The following is a 21,206-nucleotide window of genomic DNA, read 5'->3' as shown; positions in this document are numbered from 1 at the left end:
GGACACCCCAATTCCTCCTATATGGGCACCCCAATTCTGTCCCTATATGGACACCCCAATTTTTCCTATATGGACACCCCAATTCCTCCTATATGGGCACCCCAATTCCTCCTATATGGACACCCCAATTCCTCCTATATGGACACCCCAATCCCTTCCCTATAGAAACACCCCAATTCCTTCCCTATATGGACACCCCAATTCCTCCTATATGGACACCCCAATCCCATCCCTATATGGACACCCAAATTCCAGTTCCACATGCACCCCACTCCTCTCCTTGCACCCCAAACCCCTCTGGGGGTGTCTGCCCCCATTGTGGGAGCACCCCAAGTCCCCAGGGCATTTATCAGAGGCCCAGGGCATTGCACAGGACACCCACAGGGGCATGGTGGGCACCCAGGACGTTGCACAGGACACCCCAAATCCAGTTCCACGTGCTCCCCACTCCTCCCTCTGCCCACCCCGAGCCCCCCCAGCCCCCTGAGCCCCCCGTACCCTCGTCAGGAGCGTGGTAGGCAGCCAGGGCGTTGAGCATGTCGTAGATGACGTCGCGGATGGGCTCGGGGATGGGCGGCAGCGCGGCCGCCTTGGCCGGCGTGGTCTTCACCAGCTGCACCGCGTTGGGGCCCTTGATCCGCAGGTTCTCAAACTCGTCGTCAGAGGCTGGGAAATTGGGGGGAAATTGGGGGTCAGGGATTTGGGGGGATCCTCGGCGGTGTCAGGTTGGGGATGAGGATGAGATGGGATGATGGTTTTTGGGGGGGTGGAGGCACCGCTGGGATCCCCATTCTGAGAGACCCCTGTTCTGAGGGTACAGGGACCCCTGGGACCTCATTTGTAGGGAGAGAGGCACCCTTGGGACCCCCATTCTAAGGGTAAAAGGATCCCCAGGACCGAATTTTTGGGGGATAAAGGCACCCCTAGAACCCCCATTTCTAGGGGTGACACCCTTGGAACCCCGTTTTTTGGGCATAAAGGCACCTGGGGATCCCCTCCATGAATCCTCCCAGGACCTCACTACAGATGCCTGGGATTCCACCTATGTCCCTGTCCCCCTTTTAGGAATCCCCCTTCCAGGAGCCTGTTCCATGTGCCAAGACCCCCTCCAGGTGCCCCCCCATGACCTTCCATGTCCCTGTCCTCCCTCCAGAACCCACCCCCTGTGTCCCAGACCTCCCTCCATGACCCCTCCCACATCCCAGAGCCCCTCCAGGAGCCTGTTCCATATACCAAGACCCTCCCCAGGAGTCCCCCCCCATGTCCCAGATCTCCCTCCATGACCTCTCCCCATCCCAGGCCCCTCCAGGAGCCTGTTCCAGGTACCCAGACCCTCCCCAGGATCCCCCACCCCCCTCCAGGAGCCTGTTCCATATACCCAGACCCTCCCCAGGAGTCCCCCCCACATCCCAGACCCCCCTCCAGGAGCCTGTTCCAGGTACCAAGACCCTCCCCAGGAGTCTCCCCCATGTCCCAGACCCCCTTCCAGGAGCTGGTTCCAAGTCTCCAGGATCCTTCCTCACATCCCAGAGCCCCTCCAGGAGCCTGTCCCAGGTACCCAGACCCTCCCCAGGATCCTTCCTCACATCCCAGGCCCCCTTCCAGGAGCCTGTTCCAGGTACCCAGACCCTCCCCAGGATCTCTCCCACATCCCAGAGCCCCTCCAGGAGCCTGTTCCAGGTACCCAGACCCTCCCCAGGATCCCTCCCACATCTCAGGCTCCTCCAGGAGCCTGTTCCAGGTACCAAGACCCTCCCCAGGAGTCCCCCCATGTCCCAGATTCCCTTCCAGGAGCCTGTTCCAAGTCTCCAGGATCCTTCCTCACATCCCAGAGCCCCTCCAGGAGCCTGTTCCATATACCCAGACCCTCCCCAGGATCCCCTACCCCCCTCCAGGAGCCTGTTCCAGGTACTCAGACCCTCCCCAGGATCCCTCCCACATCCCAGACCCCCTTCCAGGAGCCTGCTCCAAGTCTCCATGATCCCTCCCACATCCCAGAGCCCCTCCAGGAGCCTGTTCCAGGTACCCAGACCCTCCCCAGGATCCCCCACCCCCCTCCAGGAGCCTGTCCCATATACCAAGACCCTCTCCAGGATCCTTCCTCACATCCCAGACCCCCCTTCAGGAGCCTGTTCAAGGCACCCAGACCCTCCCCAGGAGTCTCCCCCATGTCCCAGATCCCCCTCCAGGAGCCTGTTCCAAGTCTCCAGGATCCTTCCCACATCCCAGAGCCCCTCCAGGAGCCTGTTCCAGGTACCCAGACCCTCCCCAGGATCCCCCACCCCCCTCCAGGAGCCTGTCCCAGGTACCCAGACCCTCCCCAGGATCCCTCCCACATCCCAGACCCCCTTCCAGGAGCCTGTTCCATGTACCCAGACCCTCCCCAGGATCCCTCCCACATCCCTGACCCCCCTCCAGGAGCCTGTCCCAGGTACCCAGACCCTCCCCAGGATCCCCCACCCCCCTCCAGGAGCCTGTTCCAGGTACCCAGACCCTCCCCAGGATCCCTCCCACATCCCAGAGCCCCTCCAGGAGCCTGTCCCAGGTACCCAGACCCTCCCCAGGATCCCCCCAGCCCCTCACCGGTGCCGGAGCCGCGCGGCGCGGGCAGGGCGATGCGGATGCAGCCCGTGGCCACCTCGGTGAAGACGTTGGGGCTGCGGCAGGCGGCGGGGCCCAGCACCCGCAGGATGTAATTCACCTCCCGAGAGCCCAGGCTGCCAGAAACCACCCCCGAGGTGGTGCTGCCCGCCCCGCTCGTGGCTGCTGAGCGAACCACCTGGGCACGGGGACACGGCGGGGACATCGTGGGCACAGGGCCAGAGGGGCACCCCCGGGAGAGCTTCCCGTGGGAGCCTGGAGCGCCAGAGCCCTCCTTGGCCCTGCTGGCCCCAGAGTGCCAATTCCCTGATCCCCTTGTCCCCTGGATCCCAATTCCCTGATCCCCTTGTCCCCTGGATCCCAATTCCCTGATCCCCTTGTCCCCTGGATCCCAATTCCCTGATCCCCTTTGTCCCCTGGATCCCAACTCCCTGATCCCCTTGTCCCTGGATCCCAATTCCCTGATCCCCTTGTCCCTGGATCCCAATTCCCTGATCCCTTTGTCCCCTGGATCCCAATTCCCTGATCCCCCTTGTCCCCTGGATCCCAATTCCCTGATCCCCTTTGTCCCCTGGATCCCAATTCCCTGATCCCCTTGTCCCTGGATCCCAATTCCCTGATCCCCTTGTCCCTGGATCCCAATTCCCTGATCCCCTTGTCCCTGGATCCCAACTCCCTGATCCCCTTGTCCCTGGATCCCAATTCCCTGATCCCTTTGTCCCTGGATCCCAATTCCCTGATCCCCTTGTCCCTGGATCCCAATTCCCTCATCCCCTTGTCCCTGGATCCCAATTCCCCGATCCCCTTGTCCCTGGATCCCAATTCCCTGATCCCAATTCCCCGATCCCCTTGTCCCTGGATCCCAACTCCCTGATCCCCTTGTCCCCTGGATCCCAATTCCCCGATCCCCTTGTCCCTGGATCCCAACTCCCTGATCCCTTTGTCCCCTGGATTCCAATTCCCTGATCCCTTTGTCCCAGGATCCCAATTCCCTGATCCCCTTGTCCCCAGGATCCCAATTCCCCCATCCCCTTTGTCCCCTGGATCCCAATTCCCTGATCCCCTTGTCCCTGGATCCCAATTCCCTGATCCCCTTGTCCCCTGGATCCCAACTCCCTGATCCCCTTGTCCCCTGGATCCCAATTCCCTGATCCCCTTTGTCCCTGGATCCCAATTCCCTGATCCCCTTTGTCCCTGGATTCAAATTCCCTGATCCCCTTGTCCCCTGGATCCCAATTCCCCGATCCCCTTGTCCCCTGGATCCCAATTCCCTGATCCCCTTTGTCCCCTGGATCCCAACTCCCTGATCCCCTCGTCCCCTGGATCCCGATTCCCTGATCCCCTTGCAGTTGCAATCCCCTCTCCCCCAGCCCCCCAATTTCCTCTCCCCCAGCCCCCCTCTCCCTTAGCCCCCAATTCCCCTCTCCCCATTCTTTCTCCCCTCTCCCTTTATCCCCTTCTCCCCTCACCCCCAGCCCCCCAATGCCCTCTCTCCTTACCCCCAGCACCCCAATTCCTCTCTCCCTTCAGTCCCAGTTCCCCAATTCCCTCTCCTCTCACCCCCAGCCCTCCAACTCTTCTCTCCCTTTACCCCCAGCCCCCCAATCCCCCTCTCCCCCAGTCCCCAAATCCGCTCACCCTCAGCCCCCCAATCCCCTCTCCCTTTATTCCGCTCACCCCAAACCCCCCAACTTCCACCTCCCTTTAGTCCCCTCACCCCCAGCCCCCCAAACCCCTGTCCCTTCCCTTTCTCCCCTCCCTCCCTTCCCTTCCCTTCCCTTCCCTTCCCTTCCCTTCCCTTCCCCCTCACCCTTACCCCACCCCCAATCCCCCTCTCCCCTCCCCAAATCCGTCACCCTCAACCTCCCAATCCCCTCTCTCTTTATTCCCCTCCCTCAGCTCCCCAATCCCCTTTCCCTTTACCCCCTCACCCTCAACCCCCAATCCCCTCTCCCTTTATTCCACTCACCCCAAACCCCCCAACTTCCATCTCCCTTTATTCCCCTCATCCCCAGCCCCCCAAACCCCTGTCCCTTCCCTTCCCTTCCCTTCCCTTCCCCTCACCCTTACCCCCAGCCCCCCAATCCCCCTCACCCCCAGCCCCCCAAATCCCCTCACCCCCATCCCCAAACCCCCTCTCCCCCCTCCGCCAGCCCTCACCTTCTCCATGGTGTGCCTCAGCGTGCAGGGATCCTCGATGATGTGCCGGAAGAGCAGCGTGACGAGCGGCGTGAAGCCGGTGAAGCCGGAGCTCTGCGTGAGCGCCAGGATGGTGCGCGTGGAGCGCAGCTCGGCGAACAGCAGCGCGTGCTTGTGCTGCCGCGTCAGGCGCAGGCACAGGCGCAGCGTGGCGTGCAGCGTGTCGGGGTCCACGGGCACCCCCAGCATGCTGACGCACGCCCGCAGCACGGCCGGCACTGCCTCCTCCGCCAGGCCTCGCACCGGAGCCTCGGCGTCGGCGCCGGGGTCGTCCCGCGGCTCCTCCGGGGTGGGAGTGGGGCAGGGAGGGGATGGGCAGGGGGCGGTGGGAGTGGTGGTGGTGCTGGTGGTGGTGGTGGTGGTGGTGGTGGAAGGGGGGTCTTCGTCTGTAGAAGGGGGGTCTGGAGCTGTGGGGAGGAGGAAAGGGGTGAGGAGGGTGGGTTTTGGGGGGGTGGGTATGGCTGGGGGTGTCTGGGGCACTTAGTTGTGGCCCCTGTGACCCCCCCTCATGGCAATTCTGACCCTCCCATGACCATTCTGACCCCCCCATGGTCATTCTGAGCCCCCCATGGCCATTCTGAGCCCCATTACCATTCTGACCCTACCATAGCCATTCTGAATCCCCCATCCCACCATGATCATTCTGACCCCCCATAACCATTCTGATCCCACCATGATCATTCCGGCCCCCCACGGCCATTCTGATCCCACCATGACCATTCTGACCTCCCATGATCATTCTGACTCCCCTCATGGCCATTCTGAGCCCCCCATGGCCATTCTGATCCCACCATGACCATTCTGATCCCACCATGACCATTCTGAGCCCCCCATAACCATTCTGATCCCACCATGACCATTCTGAGCCCCATAACCATTCTGACCCCCCCATGACCATTCTGAGCCCCCCATGACCATTCTGATCCCACCATGACCATTCTGACCCCACCATGACCATTCTGACCCCCCTCATGGCCATTCTGATCCCATCATGATCATTCTGAGTCCCCCATAACCATTCTGATTCCACCGTGACCATTTCTGATCCCGCCATGATCATTCTGAGCCCCCCATGATCATTATGAGCCCCCCATGATCATTCTGAGCCCCCCATTACCATTCTGACCTCCCATGGCCATTCTGATCCATCATGGCCATTCTGACCCCCCTCATGGCCATTCTAATCCCACCATGACCATTCTGACCCCCCCCATGGCCATTCTGAGCCCCCCATGATCATTCTGATCCCACCGTGACCATTCTGAGCCCCCCATGGCCATTCTGATCCCACCATGACCATTCTGAGCCCCGTAACCATTCTGATCCCACCATGACCATTCTGATCCCACCATGATCATTCTGATCCCACCATGACCATTCTGACCCTCCATAACCATTCTGAGCCCCCCCATGGCAATTCTGACCCCCCCATGACCATTCTGATCCCACCATGACCATTCTGACCCCCATAACCATTCTAATCCCACCATGACCATTCTGATCCCACCATGACCATTCTGATCCCACCATGACCATTCTGACCCCCATGACCATTCTGATCCCACCATGACCATTCTGACCTCCCATGACCATTCTGACCCCCCTCATGGCCATTCTGATCCCACCATGACCATTCTGAGCCCCCCCATTACCATTCTGATCCCACCATGACTTCTGTGACCCCCCCATGGCCATTCTGACCCCCCCCATGACCACTCTCACCTCCCATGGCCATTCAGTTGCCCCCACCCCTGTGACCCCCCCACGGCCATTCTGACCCCACTGTGACCTCTATGACCTGCCATGACCATTCTGACCCCCTTGTGACCCCCCCACACTCCCCCAAAACCCCTCAGACCCCTCCCCATCACCTCTCAGATCACCCCAAAACCTCTCAAACTCATCCATAACTCCTCAGACCACTCCCCATCACCCCTCAGACCCCCCCAAACCCCTCCAATGCCCCCATAACCTCCTTGACCCCCCCAAAACCCCTCAGACCCTCCCCAGCCCCGTACCGGGGGTCTCATCCTTGCCCTTCCCCTCGGGGTCCTCGGCACCCCCCTCATCGCGGCCCTTCCCGGCCCGGGGGGGTCTCAGCAGCGTCAGCATCACCGGGCGCCGGTTCCCGGTCTCCTCGTTCACCTGGGGACACCGGGGGTGACAGGGGTGACACCGGGGCAGGGTGTCCCCTGCAGCGGGTGACACCAGGACTGTGTTCCCCTGGCCTGGGTGGCACCAGGGGTCTGGCCCCTGCCCTTAGGGGAGTGTCCCCCTGCCCTGGGTGACCCTGGGCTGTGTCCAGGATGTGTCCCCGTGCCCCAGGGTTGTGTCACCATGACCCTGGCCTATGTCCCCATGGCCTGGCTGACCCCAGGGCCGTGTCCCCAAGGCCTGGGGCTGTGTCCCCATGGCCTGGCTGACCCCAGCCCATGTCCCCATGCCCCGGGGCCATGCCCCCAGCCCCTCACCTGCACCATGGTGGTGAACTGCACGGTGCAGCAGTGTGTCCCCACACCCCAGGGCTGTGTCCCCGTGACCCCAGGCTGTGTCCCCATGTCCCCAAGCCCCCCAGCCCCTCACCTGCACCATGATGGTGAACTGCATGGTGCCACAGTGTGTCCCCATGACCCCAGCCCCTGTCCCCATGGCCTGGCTGACCCCAGGGTCATGTCCCCACACCCCAGGGCTGTGTCCCCATGGCCTGGCTGACCCCAGGGTGTGTCCCCATGTCCCCCAGCCCCTCACCTGCACCATGGTGGTGAACTGCACGGTGTAGCGCCGCCTGCCGGCCGTGAAGCGCACGCTGGGCTCGCCGGCTCTCCAGGCCGCGTCGATGGTGCTGTTGTTGCTGGCGCTGTAGCTGCACCAGCGGCCAGAGCGGTCGTCAAACCAGCGCCAGTTGTTCCCAGTGGCCTGCAGGTACTGGGGGGGTACATTGGGAGGGGGGGTCAGTGGTCTGGAGCCCCTCATGTGCCCCCCAAACCTTGCTCAGGGTAGTGCTGGGTGTGGTGGGGGTGTGAGGTAATTGTCCCCATCCCTCAGGACTCTGTGTGTCACCAGAGACCCTTCACATGACCCCATGTCCCCCAGAACCCTCTGTGTCACCCCTGTGTCACCCCCTGTGTCCCCCAGAACCCTCTGTGTCACCCCTGTGTCACTCCCTGTGTCCCCCAGGACCCTTTCTGTCACCCCTGTGTCCCCCAGAACTCCAAGGCCCCTCCCCAGGACCCCGTGTGTCATCCCCTGTGTCACCTCCTGCATCCCCCAGGACCCTGTGTGCCACCCCTGTGTCACCCCCTGTGTCCCCCAGAACTCCAAGGCCCCTCCCCAGGACCCCGTGTGTCATCCCCTGTGTCACCTCCTGCATCCCCCAGGACCCTGTGTGCCACCCCTGTGTCACCTTGTGTCTCCCAGGGTCCCAAGGCCCTTCCCCAGGACCCTGTGTGTGTTATCCCGTGTCACTCCCTGTGTCCCCCAGGACCCTGTGTGTGACCCCCTGTGTCCCAAGACTCTGGGTGTCACCCCCTGTGTCCCCAAGGGCTCTGTGTGTCACCCCCTGTGTCACCCCCTGTGTCCCCCAGGACTCTGGGTGTCACCCCCTGTGTCACCCCCTGTTTCCCCCAAGATTCTGTGTGTCACCCTTCGTGTCCCCAGGGCTCTGTGTGTCACCCCCTGTTTCCCCCAGGACTCTGTGTGTCACCCCCTGTGTCCCCAGGGCTCTGTGTGTCACCCCCTGTTTCCCCCAGGACTCTGGGTGTCACCCCCTGTGTCACCCTGGCTGCTCCACTCCCCTCCCAGCCCCACCATGTGTCCCCAGGAGCTCCCCATGTCCCCTTCCAGCCCCCCCATAACCCCTCAGGACCCCCCAAATTCCCCTCAGGACCCCCCAAATTCCCCCCAGGACCCCCCAAATTCCCCTCAGGACCCCCCAAATTCCCTCAGGACCCCCCAGATTCTCCCCAGGACCCCCCAGATTCCCCTCAGGACCCCCCAAATTCCCCCCAGGACCCCCCAGACTCCCCCCAGCCCTCCCACCTTGTTCATCTGCGCGCGGCGCTTGGAGGACACGGCCGTCTTCTCATAGAAATCAATCAGCAGCAGCACAGGGGTGATCCACCTTTTTTTGGGGGGGCAGGAGAGTTGTGAGAGCATCCCAGGGGGGTTTTTGGGGGGGGTTCTGGGGGGTCTGCAAGGGCTCACTCCTTACTTGGGGGTCTGCACCTCCTTGTGCTCCTTGGCAGCCTGCAGGCAGGGCTGCACCACCTCCAGCAGCTTGATCAGCACGTCCAGCACGCAGCTGGACTCCACCACGCGGGCACAGGGCAGCTTCAGCTCCTGGGGCACCCCAAAAACATCAGCACCCCGAAATATCCACCAAAACACCCCAAAAATCCCGACCAAAATATCCACCAAAACACCCCAAAAATCCCGACCAAAATATCCAGAAATGCCCCCAAAATATCCACAGAAACCAGCACGCAGCTGGACCCTCCCAAAGGGGCACAGGGCAGCTTTATCACCTGGGGCACCCCAAAAACATCAGCACCCCAAAAAACACCAAAATCCTGACCAAAATATCCAGAAACGCCCCCAAAATATCCACAGAAACCAGCACACAGCTGGACCCTCCCAAAGGGGCACAGGGCAGCTTTATCACCTGGGGCACCCCAAAAACATCAGCACCCCAAAATATCCACCAAAACACCCCAAAAATCCCGACCAAAATATCCACCAAAACACCCCAAAAATCCCAATCAAAATATCCAGAAATGCCCCCAAAATATCCACAGAAACCAGCACACAGCTGGACCCTCCCAAAGGGGCACAGGGCAGCTTCAGCTCCTGGGGCACCCCAAAAACATCAGCACCCCAAAATATCCACCAAAACATCCCAAAAATCCCAATCAAAATATCCAGAAATGCCCCCAAAATATCCACAGAAACCAGCACGCAGCTGGACCCTCCCAAAGGGGCACAGGGCAGCTTTATCACCTGGGGCACCCCAAAAACATCAGCACCCCAAAAAACATCCTAAACACCACGGAAATCCTGACCAAAATATCCAGAAATGCCCCCAAAATATCCACAGAAACCAGCACACAGCTGGACCCTCCCAAAGGGGCACAGGGCAGCTTCAGCTCCTGGGGCACCCCAAAAACATCAGCACCCCAAAAAACATCCCAAAAAAACACCAAAATCCCGACCAAAATATCCAGAAACGCCCCCAAAATATCCACAGAAACCAGCACGCAGCTGGACCCTCCCAAAGGGGCACAGGGCAGCTTCAGCTCCTGGGGCACCCCAAAAACATCAGCACCCCGAAATATCCACCAAAACACCCCAAAAATCCCGACCAAAATATCCACCAAAACACCCCAAAAATCCCAATCAAAATATCCAGAAATGCCCCCAAAATATCCACAGAAACCAGCACACAGCTGGACCCTCCCAAAGGGGCACAGGGCAGCTTCAGCTCCTGGGGCACCCCAAAAACATCAGCACCCCAAAAAACACCGAAATCCTGACCAAAATATCCAGAAACGCCCCCAAAATATCCACAGAAACCAGCACGCAGCTGGACCCTCCCAAAGGGGCACAGGGCAGCTTCAGCTCCTGGGGCACCCCAAAAACATCAGCACCCCAAAAACACCCCCAAAACACCCTCAAAGCACCCCAAAACAACCCCAAACCTTGGGATTTTTGGAACATGAGCCACCTCTGGAAAGCACCTGGTGAGGCCCAGGGACCCAGGGGTGTTCCCCCCAAGTTTTGGGGTGCCTCCCCAGGTTTTGGGTTCACCCCAAGTTTTGTGGTCATCCCCCCACATTCTGTGGTCACTCCCCCCAGACTCTGTGGTCATTCCCCCAGGTTTTGGGTTAATCTCCGCAGGTTTTGGGATTAACCCCACTGGGTTTTGGGTTAACTCCCCCAGGTTTTGGGGTTCCCCCCGGGTTTTGGGGTTCCCCCGGGTTTTGGGGTCACTCCCCCAGGTTTTGGGGTTCCCCCCGGGTTTTGGGGTCACTCCCCCAGGTTTTGGGTTAAGCCCCCCAGGTTTTGGGATTAACCCCACTGGGTTTTGGGTTAACTCCCCCAGGTTTTGGGATTAACCCCACCAGGTTTTGGGTTAACCCCCCCAGGTTTTGGGGTCACTCCCCCATGTTCTATGGTCATTCCCCCAGGTTTTGGGTTAACCCCCCCAGGTTTTGGGGTTCCCCCCGGGTTTTGGGGTCACTCCCCCACGTTCTATGGTCACTCCCCCAGGTTTTGGGTTAACCCTCCCCAGGTTTTGGGGTTCCCCCGGGTTTTGGGGTCACTCCCCCATGTTCTATGGTCACTCCCCCATGTTTTGGCTTAATCTCTGCAGGTTTTGGGATTAACCCCACAGGGTTTTGGGTTAACTCCCCCAGGTTTTGGGGTTCCCCCCGGGTTTTGGGGTCACTCCCCCACATTCTATGGTCACTCCCCCAGGTTTTGGGTTAAGCCCCCCAGGTTTTGGGGTACCTCGAAGAGCAGGGTGAGCAGCAGGATGCGCGTGGCCAGGTTGGAGGCCTGGGGCAGGGTGGCCATTTGGCTGATCCACTCCGACACCGTCTTGGTGTCGCTGGTGGTCAGCGGCACGGCCGCCTTGATCAGGACATCGGCCGCCTCCCACACCTGGGGGGACGAGTGGTCAGTGGTCAGTGGGGTTATGGGGTCACTGGGGATCAGGGTGGTCACTGGGGGTCAGGGTGGTCAGTGGGGTTATGGGGTCACTGGGGCACGGCCACCTTGATCAGGACATTGGCTGCTTCCCACACCTGGGGGAATGAGTGGTCAGGAGGTCAGTGGGGTCACTGGGGGTCAGTGGGTAGTGGGGATCAGGGTGGTCAGTGGGGTTATGGGGTCACTGGGGGTCAGTGGGGATCAGGGTGGTCACTGGGGTTATGGGGTCACTGGGGGTCAGTGGGGATCAGGGTGGTCAGTGGGGTTATGGGGTCACTGGGGGTCAGGGTGGTCAGTGGGGTTATGGGGTCAGTGGGGGTCAGAGGTCAGCAGCACGGCCACCTTGATCAGGACATTGGCTGCTTCCCACACCTGGGGGAATGAGTGGTCAGGAGGTCAGTGGGGTCAGTGGGGTTATGGGGTCACTGGGGGTCAGTGGGGTTATGGGGTCACTGGGGGTCACTGGGGGTCAGTGGGGGTCAGGGTGGTCACTGGGGTTATGGGGTCACTGGGGGTCAGTGGGGATCAGGGTGGTCACTGGGGTTATGGGGTCACTGGGGGTCACTGGGGCACGGCCACCTTGATCAGGACATTGGCCGCTTCCCACACCTGGGGGAACGAGTGGTCAGTGGTCAGTGGGGGTCAGGGGTCACTGGGGGTCAGTGGGTAGTGGGGATCAGGGTGGTCACTGGGGTTATGGGGTCACTGGGGGTCAGAGGTCAGTGGGGCATGGCCATCTTGATCAGGACATTGGCTGCCTCTCACTCCTGGGAGTCAGTGGTCAGTGGGTCAGCGGGGTTCAGGGGGGCACCTGGCACACCTGGGGGCTCAGGGGGTCTCAGGGCAGGTTTGGCACAAGTTTAGGGGTCTCGGGGCTGGTTCAGGGTGGGCTTGGGACAGGTTTAAACTGGATTTAGGCTGTCTTTAGGGCTCCATACCTGCTGCACCACCTGTTTGAGCACACTGTCCCAGTAGGCCGGGCCATTGCAGCACACAGCCATGACTGGGGTCAGGGGTCTCAGGGTGGGTTTAGGGGTCTCAGGGTTAGCTCAGGGTGGGTTTGGGGGTCTCAGAAGTGGTTCAGGGTGGGTTTGGGACAGGTTTAAGCTGGATTTAGGCTGCATTTAGGGCTCCATACCTGCGGCACCACCTGTTTGAGCGCACTGTCCCCATAGGCCGGGCCATTGCAGCACACAGCCATGATTGGGGTCAGGGATCTTGGAGCGCGTTTGGGGGCCTCGGGGTGGGTTTAGGAGTCTCAGGGTGAGTTTGGGACAGGATCAGGATGGGTTTAAGTTGGGTTTAGGCTGGGTTCAGGGCTCCATACCTGCTGCACCTACTGTTTGAGCACGCTGTCGCGGTAGGCCGGGCCATTGCGGCGCACGGCCATGATTGGGGTCAGGGGTCTCAGGGTGGGTTTGGGGGTCTCAGGGTTGGCTCAGGGTGGGCTTAGGGGTGTCAGGGCTGGCTCAGGGCGGATTTAGGGCAGGTTTAGCCTGGGTTTAAGGCTCCATACCAGCTGCACCACCTGTTTGAGCACGCTGTCCCAGTAGGCCGGGCCATTGCAGCACACACCCATCATTGGGGTCAGGGATCTCAGGGTGGGTTTGGGGGTCTCAGGGTTAGCTCAGGGTGGGTTTGGGGGTCTCAGAAGTGGTTCAGGGTGGGTTTGGGACAGGTTTAAGCTGGATTTAGGCTGGGTTTAAGGCTCCATACCTGCTGCACCACCTGTTTGAGCACACTGTCCCAGTAGGCCGGGCCCTTGCAGCGCACAGCCATGATTGGGGTCAGGGATCTCAGGGCAGGTTTAGGGGTTTCAGGGCTGGCTCAGGGTGGGTTTAGGGCAGGTTTAGGCTGGGTTTAAGGCTCCATACCTGCTGCACCACCTGTTTGAGCATGCTGTCCCCACAGGCCGGGCCGTTGCGGCGCATGGCCATCATTGGGGTCAGGGGTCTTGGGGTGGGTTTGGGACAGATTTAGGGGTCTCAGGGCTGGTTCAGGGTGGGTTTGGGGGTGTCAGGGTAGATTTAGGGCAGGTTTAGGTTGGGTTTAAGGCTCCATACCTGCTGCACCACCTGTTTGAGCACGCTGTCCCCATAGGCCGGGCCATTGCGGCACACGGCCACCATTGGGGTCAGGGGTCTCAGGGTGGGTTTGGGGGTCTCAGAGCTGGTTCAGGGTGGGTTTAGGGCAGGTTCAGGGGTCTCAGGGCTGGTTCAGGAAGGATTTAGGGCAGGTTTCAGCTGGATTTAGGCTGTATTTAGGGCTCCATACCTGCTGCACCACCTGTTTGAGCACGCTGTCCCAGTAGGCCGGGCCATTGCAGCACACAGCCATGATTGGGGTCAGGGGTCTCAGGGTGGGTTTAGGGGTCTCAGGGCTGATTCAGGGTGGGTTTAGGGGGCTCAGGGCTGGTTCAGGGTGGGTTTAGGGGTCTCAGAAGTGGTTCAGGGTGGGTTTGGGACAGGTTTAAGCTGGATTTAGGCTGCATTTAGGGCTCCATACCTGCGGCACCACCTGTTTGAGCGCACTGTCCCAGTAGGCTGAGCCGTTGCGACGCACAGCCATGATTGGGGTCAGGGATCTCGGGGTTGGTTTAGGGCAGGTTTAGGGGTCTCAGGGCTGATTCAGCGTGGGCTTAGGGGTGTCAGGGCTGGCTCAGGGTGGATTTAGGGCAGGTTTAGGCTGGGTTTAAGGCTCCATACCTGCTGCACCACCTGTCTGAGCATGCTGCCCCGGTAGGCCGGGCCATTGCAGCACATGGCCACCATTGGGGTCAGGGATCTCAGGGTGGGTTTAGGGGTCTCGGGGCTGATTCAGGTTTAGGGGTGTCAGGGCTGGCTCAGGGCGGATTTAGGGCAGGTTTAGGCTGGGTTCAGGGCACCATATCTGCTGCACCACCTGTTTGAGCACGCTGTCGCAGTAGGCCGAGCCGTTGCGGCGCACGGCCATCATTGGGGTCAGGGATCTTGGGGTGGGTTTAGGGGTTTCAGGGTTAGCTCAGGGTGGGTTTGGGGGTCTCAGGGTGGATTTAGGGCAGGTTTAGGTTGGGTTTAAGGCTCCATACCTGCTGCACCACCGGTTTGAGCACGCGGTCCCAGTAGGCCGGGCCATTGCGGCGCACGGCCATGATTGGGGTCAGGGGTCTCAGGGTGGGTTTGGGGGTCTCAGAGCTGGTTCAGGGTGGGTTTAGGGCAGGTTTAGGGGTCTCAGGGCTGGTTCAGGGCGGATTTAGGGCAGGTTTCAGCTGGATTTAGGCTGTATTTAGGGCTCCATACCTGCTGCACCACCTGTTTGAGCACGCTGTCGCGGTAGGCCGGGCCATTAAGGCACATGGCCATCGCTGGGGTCAGGGATCTCAGGGTTGGTTTAGGGCAGGTTTAGGGGTCTCAGGGCTGGTTCAGGGTGGGTTTAGGGGTGTCAAGGCTGGCTCAGGGCGGATTTAGGGCAGGTTTAAGCTGGGTTTAGGCTGTATTTAGGGCTCCATACCTGCTGCACCACCTGTTTGAGCACGCAATCCCAGTAGGCCAGGCCATTACGGCACATGGTCATCACTGGGGTCAGGGGTCTTGGGTGGGTTTAGGGGTTTCAGGGCTGGTTCAAGGTGGGTTTAGGGCAGGTTTAGGGGTCTCAGAGCTGGTTCAGGATGGGTTTAAGCAGGGTTTAGGCTGGGTTCAGGGCTCCATACCTGCTGCACCACCTGTTTGAGCACGCTGTCCCAGTAGGCCGGGCCATTACAGCACACAGCCATGACTGGGGTCAGGGATCTCAGGGTGGGTTTAGGGGTCTCAGGGTTAGCTCAGGGTGGGTTTGGGGGTCTCAGGGTGGATTTAGGGCAGGTTTAGGCTGGGTTCAGGGCACCATACCTGCTGCACCACCTGTTTGAGCACGCTGTCGCGGTAGGCCGGGCCATTGCGGTGCACAGCCATGATTGGGGTCAGGGATCTCGGGGTTGGTTTAGGGCAGGTTTAGGGGTCTCAGGGCTGGTTCAGGGTGGGCTTAGGGGTGTCAGGGCTGGCTCAGGGTGGATTTAGGGCAGGTTTAGGCTGGGTTTAAAGGTCCATACCTGCTGCACCACCTGCTTGAGCACGCTGTCGTGGTAGGCCAGGCCATTGCGGCGCACGGCCACCATTGGGGTCAGGGATCTCAGGGTGGGTTTAGGGGTCTCAGGGCTGGCTCAGGGTGGGTTTAGGGGTCTCAGAGCTGGTTCAGGGTGGGTTTAGGGGTCTTAGAGGTGGTTCAGGGTAGGTTTGAGACAGGTTTAAGCGGGATTTAGGCTGTATTTAGGGCTCCATACCTGCTGCACCACCTGTCTGAGCATGCTGCCCCGGTAGGCCGGGCCATTGCAGCACATGGCCACCATTGGGGTCAGGGATCTCAGGGTTGGCTTAGGGTGGGTTTAGGGGTCTCAGGGCTGGTTCAGCGTGGGCTTAGGGGTGTCAGGGCTGGCTCAGGGCGGATTTAGGGCAGGTTTAGGTTGGGTTTAAGGCTCCATACCTGCTGCACCACCTGTTTGAGCACGCTGTCGCGGTAGGCCGGGCCGTTGCGGCGCACGGCCGTCATCAGCAGGTCGCACACGCGGTACACGGTGTCGGGCAGCTCGTCCAGCAGCTGAGAGCAGCCCGGCAGCATCGAGTCCGTGAAGGCGCCGAGCTCGGCCGCCTCCAGCGGCTCGGCCCCCTCAAACTTCTCCAGGCACTTGGCCTCCTCCTCCTCCTGCCGCTCCCGCGCCCGCCGCTCCTCCTCCTCCTTGCGGCACGCGGCCTCCTGAGGGGAACGGGGTGAGGAGGGGGAGAAATGGGGGTTGGCAAAGGGAAATGGGGGTTTGGGGCAGGGAAATGGGGGAGAAATGGGAGTTTGGGGCAGGGAAATGGGGGTTTGGGGCAGGGAAATGGGGGTTTGGGGCAGGGAAATGGGGTTTGGGGCAGGGAAATGGGGGAGAAATGGGGTTTGGGGCAGGGAAATGGGGGAGAAATGGGGGTTTGGGGCAGGGAAATGGAGTTTGGGGCAGGGAAATGGGGTTTGGAATAGGGAAATGGGGGCAGGGAAATGGGGTTTGGAATAGGGAAATGGGGGCAGGGAAATGGGGTTTTTGGGACAGGAAATGGGGTTTTTGGGACAGGAAATGGGGTTTTTGGGGGTCCCACCTCTGGGGACTCGGCGCGCTGCTCCATGGGGATGTCCTGGCCCAGGGACATGGCGATGGCTCTCATCATCTGATCCTCCTCTGACATGCTCAGGTCCTGGGGGGCAGCGTCAGGGGCTGCGGGGACCCCCCAAGAGCACCCCAAAAACCACCAGGAGCCCCAAAAACCACCCAAACCATCCCAAAAACCACCCAAAAATCCACCAGGAACTCCCAAACCCCTTCAAAGCAGCCCAAAAACCACCCAAAGCACCCCAAAAAACCATCAGGACCTCCAAAAACCACCCAAACCATCCCAAAAACCACCCAAACCATCCCAAAAACCACCCAAAAATCCACCAGGAACTCCCAAACCCCTTCAAAGCACCCCAAAAAACCATCAGGACCTCCAAAAACCACCCAAACCACCCCAAAATCCCCTCAGGATCCCACCCTCAAAACATCCCAAAAACCACAAGGAACCCCCAAAAAACAGCGAGGTCCCCCCAAAACCCCTCAGGATCCCTCCCAAGTCCTCCTTATTTCCCCTTCCCTCACTGCAACACCCCCCCAAACCCCTCCCTGATCCCCCCAAACCCTCTCTATTCCCCTTCCCCCAGTGCAGGACCCCCCCAAACCCTCTCTATTCCCCTTCCCTCAGTGCAGGACCCCCCCAAATCCCCTCCCTGATCCCCCCAAATCCTCTCTATTCCCCTTCCCTCACTGCAACACCCCCCCAAATCCTCTCTATTCCCCTTCCCCCACTGCAGGACCCCCCCCAAATCCTCTCTATTCCCCTTCCCCCACTGCAACACCCCCCCAAATCCTCTCTATTCCCCTTCCCCCAGTGCAAGACCCCCCCAAATCCCCCCCATTTCCCCTCCCCCCACCCCAGCCCCCCCCATTGTGCCCCCCCAGCCCCACTGACCCGTGCAGAGCCCCCCATCAGCGGCGGTGGGTGGGTGAGCAGGTACTCCGTGGCCTGCTCCATGGTGTTGGTGTTGAGCAGCGCCTCCATGGCGTGCTCCCGGGAGAAACCCATGTCCATCAGCTGGGGAGGGGGCACACAGAGGGGTCAGGGGGGGGATTTGGGGGCGTGAGGAGGGGTTTGAGGGGCACAGGGAGGGGTTTGAGGGGATTTAGGGGGGCACAAAAGGGTCAGGGAGGGGTTTGGGGGGCATTTGGGGCACAGAGAGGGATTTGGGGGGCACAGGGAGGGGTTTGAGGACAATTCGGGGGAGCCTCACACCTCCCATTTTTCACTCCCACCTCCAATTTTTTTTGTCTCACCCCTCATTTTTCTGTCCCACCCCCCATTTTCCCCCCTCCCACCCCCCATTTTCCCTCCTCCCACCCCCATTTTTCCTTATCCCATCCCCACTTTCCCCTCTCCCACCCCCATTTTCATTTTCCCCCCTCCCACCCCCATTTTCATTTTCCCCCCTCCCATCCCCCACTTTCCCCCGTCCCACCCCCCACTTTCCCCCCTCCCACCCCCCATTTTCCCCTCTCCCACCCCCACTTTCCCCACCCCCACTTTCCCCCTCCCACCCCCATTTTCCCCCCTCCCACCCCCATTTTCCCCTCTCCCACCCCCACTTTCCCCCCTCCCACCCCCATTTTTCCCTCTCCCACCCCCCACTTTCCCCCCTCCCACCCCCACTTTCCCCCCTCCCACCCCCCATTTTCCCCACCCCCCATTTTCCCCCCTCCCACCCCCATTTTCATTTTCCCCTCTCCCACTCCCCATTTTCCCTATCCCCACACCTGCTGCAGCTGCTGCTGGTTGACGTGGGGCTCCCTGCGGGCTCCCCCCTCGTCGCCGCCGGGCTCGTCGGGCGCGGGCCCCTCTCGCTCGCGGCCCAGGCGCTCGCGCAGCAGCGGCTCCGCCCGCAGGATGTGGCACAGGATGGCCAGCATGGACTCGGCCATGCGCCCCCCGTACACCTTCAGCGGCCGCCGCTGCCACAGCTGCTTGATGCAGGCGAACGCGGCCTGGGGACACAGCGGGACACGGTGGGACACGGTGGGGACATGGTGGGGACATGGTGGGGACACGGTGGGGATACAGCAGGGAGAAGGTGGGGACACAGCGGGGACAGGGTGGGACATGGTGGGGACATGGTAGAGATACAGCAGGGAGAAGGTGGGGACATGGCAGGGAAAAGGGGGGGACATGGTGGGGACATGGGACATGGTGGGGACATGGTGGGGACATGGTGGGACATGGGACACAGCGGGGACACGGTGGGACATGGTGGGGACACGGTGGGGACATGGGACATGGCAGGGACATGGTAGGACATGGTGGGACATGGTGGGGATTCAGCAGGGAGAAGGTGGGGACACAAGGGGACATGGTGGGACACGGTGGGACATGGTGGGGACATGGGACATGGCAGGGACATGGTGGGGACGTGGTGGGGACATGGTGGGAGATAGTGGGGACATGGTGGGGATACAGCAGGGAGAAGGTGGGGACACAGCAGGGACACGGTGGGATGTGGAGGGACATGGTGGGGACATGGCAGGGACATGGGACACAGTGGGGACATGGTGGGGATACAGCAGGGAGAAGGTGGGGACACAGTGGGGACATGGTGGGACGTGGTGGGGACATGGTGGGAGATGGTGGGGACATGGCGGGGACATGGGACATGGTGGGGATACAGCAGGGAGAAGGTGGGGACACAGCGGGGACACGGTGGGGACATGGTGGGATATAGTGGGGACATGGTGGGGACATGGCAGGGACATGGGACATGGTGGGGATACAGCAGGGAGAAGGTGGGGACACAGCGGGGACACGGTGGGACATGGTAGGATATAGTGGGGACATGGCAGGGACATGGGACACAGTGGGGACATGGTGGGGATACAGCAGGGAGAAGGTGGGGACACAGCGGGACACGGTGGGGACACGGTGGGAGATAGTGGGGACACGGTGGGGACATGGCAGGGACATGGGACACAGCGGGGACACGGTGGGACATGGTGGGGACATGGTGGGGACATGGCAGGGACATGGTAGGATATAGTGGAGACATGGCAGGGACATGGGACATGGTGGGGATTCAGCAGGGAGAAGGTGGGGACACAGGGGGACATGGTGGGACACGGTGGGGACACGGTGGGACATGGCAGGGACATGGGACACGGCGGGGACACGGTGGGACATGGTGGGGACATGGGACACGGTGGGACGTGGTGGGGATACAGCAGGGAGAAGGTGGGGACATGGCAGGGAAAAGGGGGGGACATGGTGGGGACATGGCAGGGAGAAGGGGGCACACGGTGGGGACAGGCAGAGACATGGAGGGGACATGGGGGGGGACATGGCAGGGAGAAGGTGGGGACATAGAGGGGACACATGGACATGGTGGGGAGAAGGTGGGGACATGGTGGGATATAGTGCGGACATGGTGGGGACATGGCAGGGAGAAGGTGGGGACACGTTGGGGACATGGTGGAGAAAGGCACAGACATAGAGGGGACATGGTGGGACACGGTGGGACATGGCAGGGACATGGTGGAACATGGTGGGGACAGGCAGGGACATGGAGGGGACATGGGGATATGGTGGGGACACGGCGGGGACATGATGAGATACAGAGGGGACACGGTGGGGATATGGCAGGGATGAGGTCAGGATACGGTGGGGACATGGTGGGAACATGGCAGGGAGAAGGTGGGGGACATGATGGGGACATGGGGGAGCATGGTGGGGACATGGAAGGGACATGGGAACGTGGTGGGAAAACAGTGGGGACATGGTGGGGACATGGCAGGGAGAAGGTGGGGACGTAATGGGGAAATGGTGGGGACAGGCACAGATACAGAGGAGACACGGGGACATGGAGGGGACACAGTGGGGACATGGTGGAGAGAAGGTGGGAACATGGTGGGGACATGGCGGGGACACGGCGGGGACACGGTGGGAAACAGTGGGGACGTGTCGAGGACAAGGACAAGGTGGGGACACGGAGGGGACACAGTGGGGACACGGTGGGGACGTGGCTTTTGGTGGCAAGGAGAAATGCAGTTTGCCCCCCCAAACCCCAAATTCCCCCCCAAACTCCATTTCCGCCCTTCTCACCCCCACTTTTCCCCCTACAAACCCCATTTCCCCCTCCCCAAACCCCATTTTTCCCCATCCCAAACCCCGTTTCCCCCTCCCCAAACTCCATTTCCCCCTCCCCAAGCCCCATTTCCCCCTCCCCAAACCCCATTTCCCCCATTCCAAACCCCACTTCCCCATCCCCAAACTCCATTTCCCCCTCCCCAAACCCCATCTCCCCCTCCCCAAACCCCCATTCCCCCTCCCCAAACCCCATTTCCCCCCTTCTCACCCCACTTTTCCCCCTACAAACCCCATCTCCCCCTCCCCAAACCCCATTTCCCCCTCCCCAAACCCCGTTTCCCCCCCCAAACCCTGTTTTTCCCCCTCCCCAAACCCCATTTCCCCCATCCCAAACCCCATCTCCCCCTCCCCAAACCCCGTTTTTCCCCCTCCCCAAACTCCATTTCTCCCTCCCCAAACCCCATTTCCGCCCTTCTCACCCCACTTTTTCCCCCT

At 60.9% G+C, this 21,206-nt stretch overlaps 1 protein-coding gene across 1 annotated transcript in view; it reads right to left on the bottom strand.

Annotated features, from left to right (window-relative positions):
• The window catches only part of HUWE1 (HECT, UBA and WWE domain containing E3 ubiquitin protein ligase 1), a 107,128-nt gene that overhangs the window by 48,114 nt on the left and 37,808 nt on the right, over window positions 1-21,206 (bottom strand). Inside the window, exons 33-44 of the mRNA XM_064736975.1 lie at window positions 18,398-18,625; window positions 17,559-17,681; window positions 16,653-16,748; window positions 16,003-16,272; window positions 11,305-11,457; window positions 9,011-9,138; window positions 8,839-8,920; window positions 7,549-7,725; window positions 6,819-6,945; window positions 4,762-5,207; window positions 2,584-2,779; window positions 499-666 (exon numbers count right to left, since the gene is read on the bottom strand). Of these exons, the coding sequence (XP_064593045.1) occupies window positions 499-666; window positions 2,584-2,779; window positions 4,762-5,207; window positions 6,819-6,945; window positions 7,549-7,725; window positions 8,839-8,920; window positions 9,011-9,138; window positions 11,305-11,457; window positions 16,003-16,272; window positions 16,653-16,748; window positions 17,559-17,681; window positions 18,398-18,625 (2,194 nt within the window). The remainder of the gene's footprint in view (window positions 1-498; window positions 667-2,583; window positions 2,780-4,761; window positions 5,208-6,818; window positions 6,946-7,548; window positions 7,726-8,838; window positions 8,921-9,010; window positions 9,139-11,304; window positions 11,458-16,002; window positions 16,273-16,652; window positions 16,749-17,558; window positions 17,682-18,397; window positions 18,626-21,206) is intronic.

This window comes from Zonotrichia leucophrys, unplaced genomic scaffold, assembly GCF_028769735.1.
Source record: "Zonotrichia leucophrys gambelii isolate GWCS_2022_RI unplaced genomic scaffold, RI_Zleu_2.0 Scaffold_34_1600103, whole genome shotgun sequence".
Classification (NCBI taxonomy): Eukaryota; Metazoa; Chordata; class Aves; order Passeriformes; family Passerellidae; genus Zonotrichia; species Zonotrichia leucophrys.
Note: the sequence above shows the minus strand (reverse complement) of the source record. Positions and strands in the feature narration are given on the sequence as shown.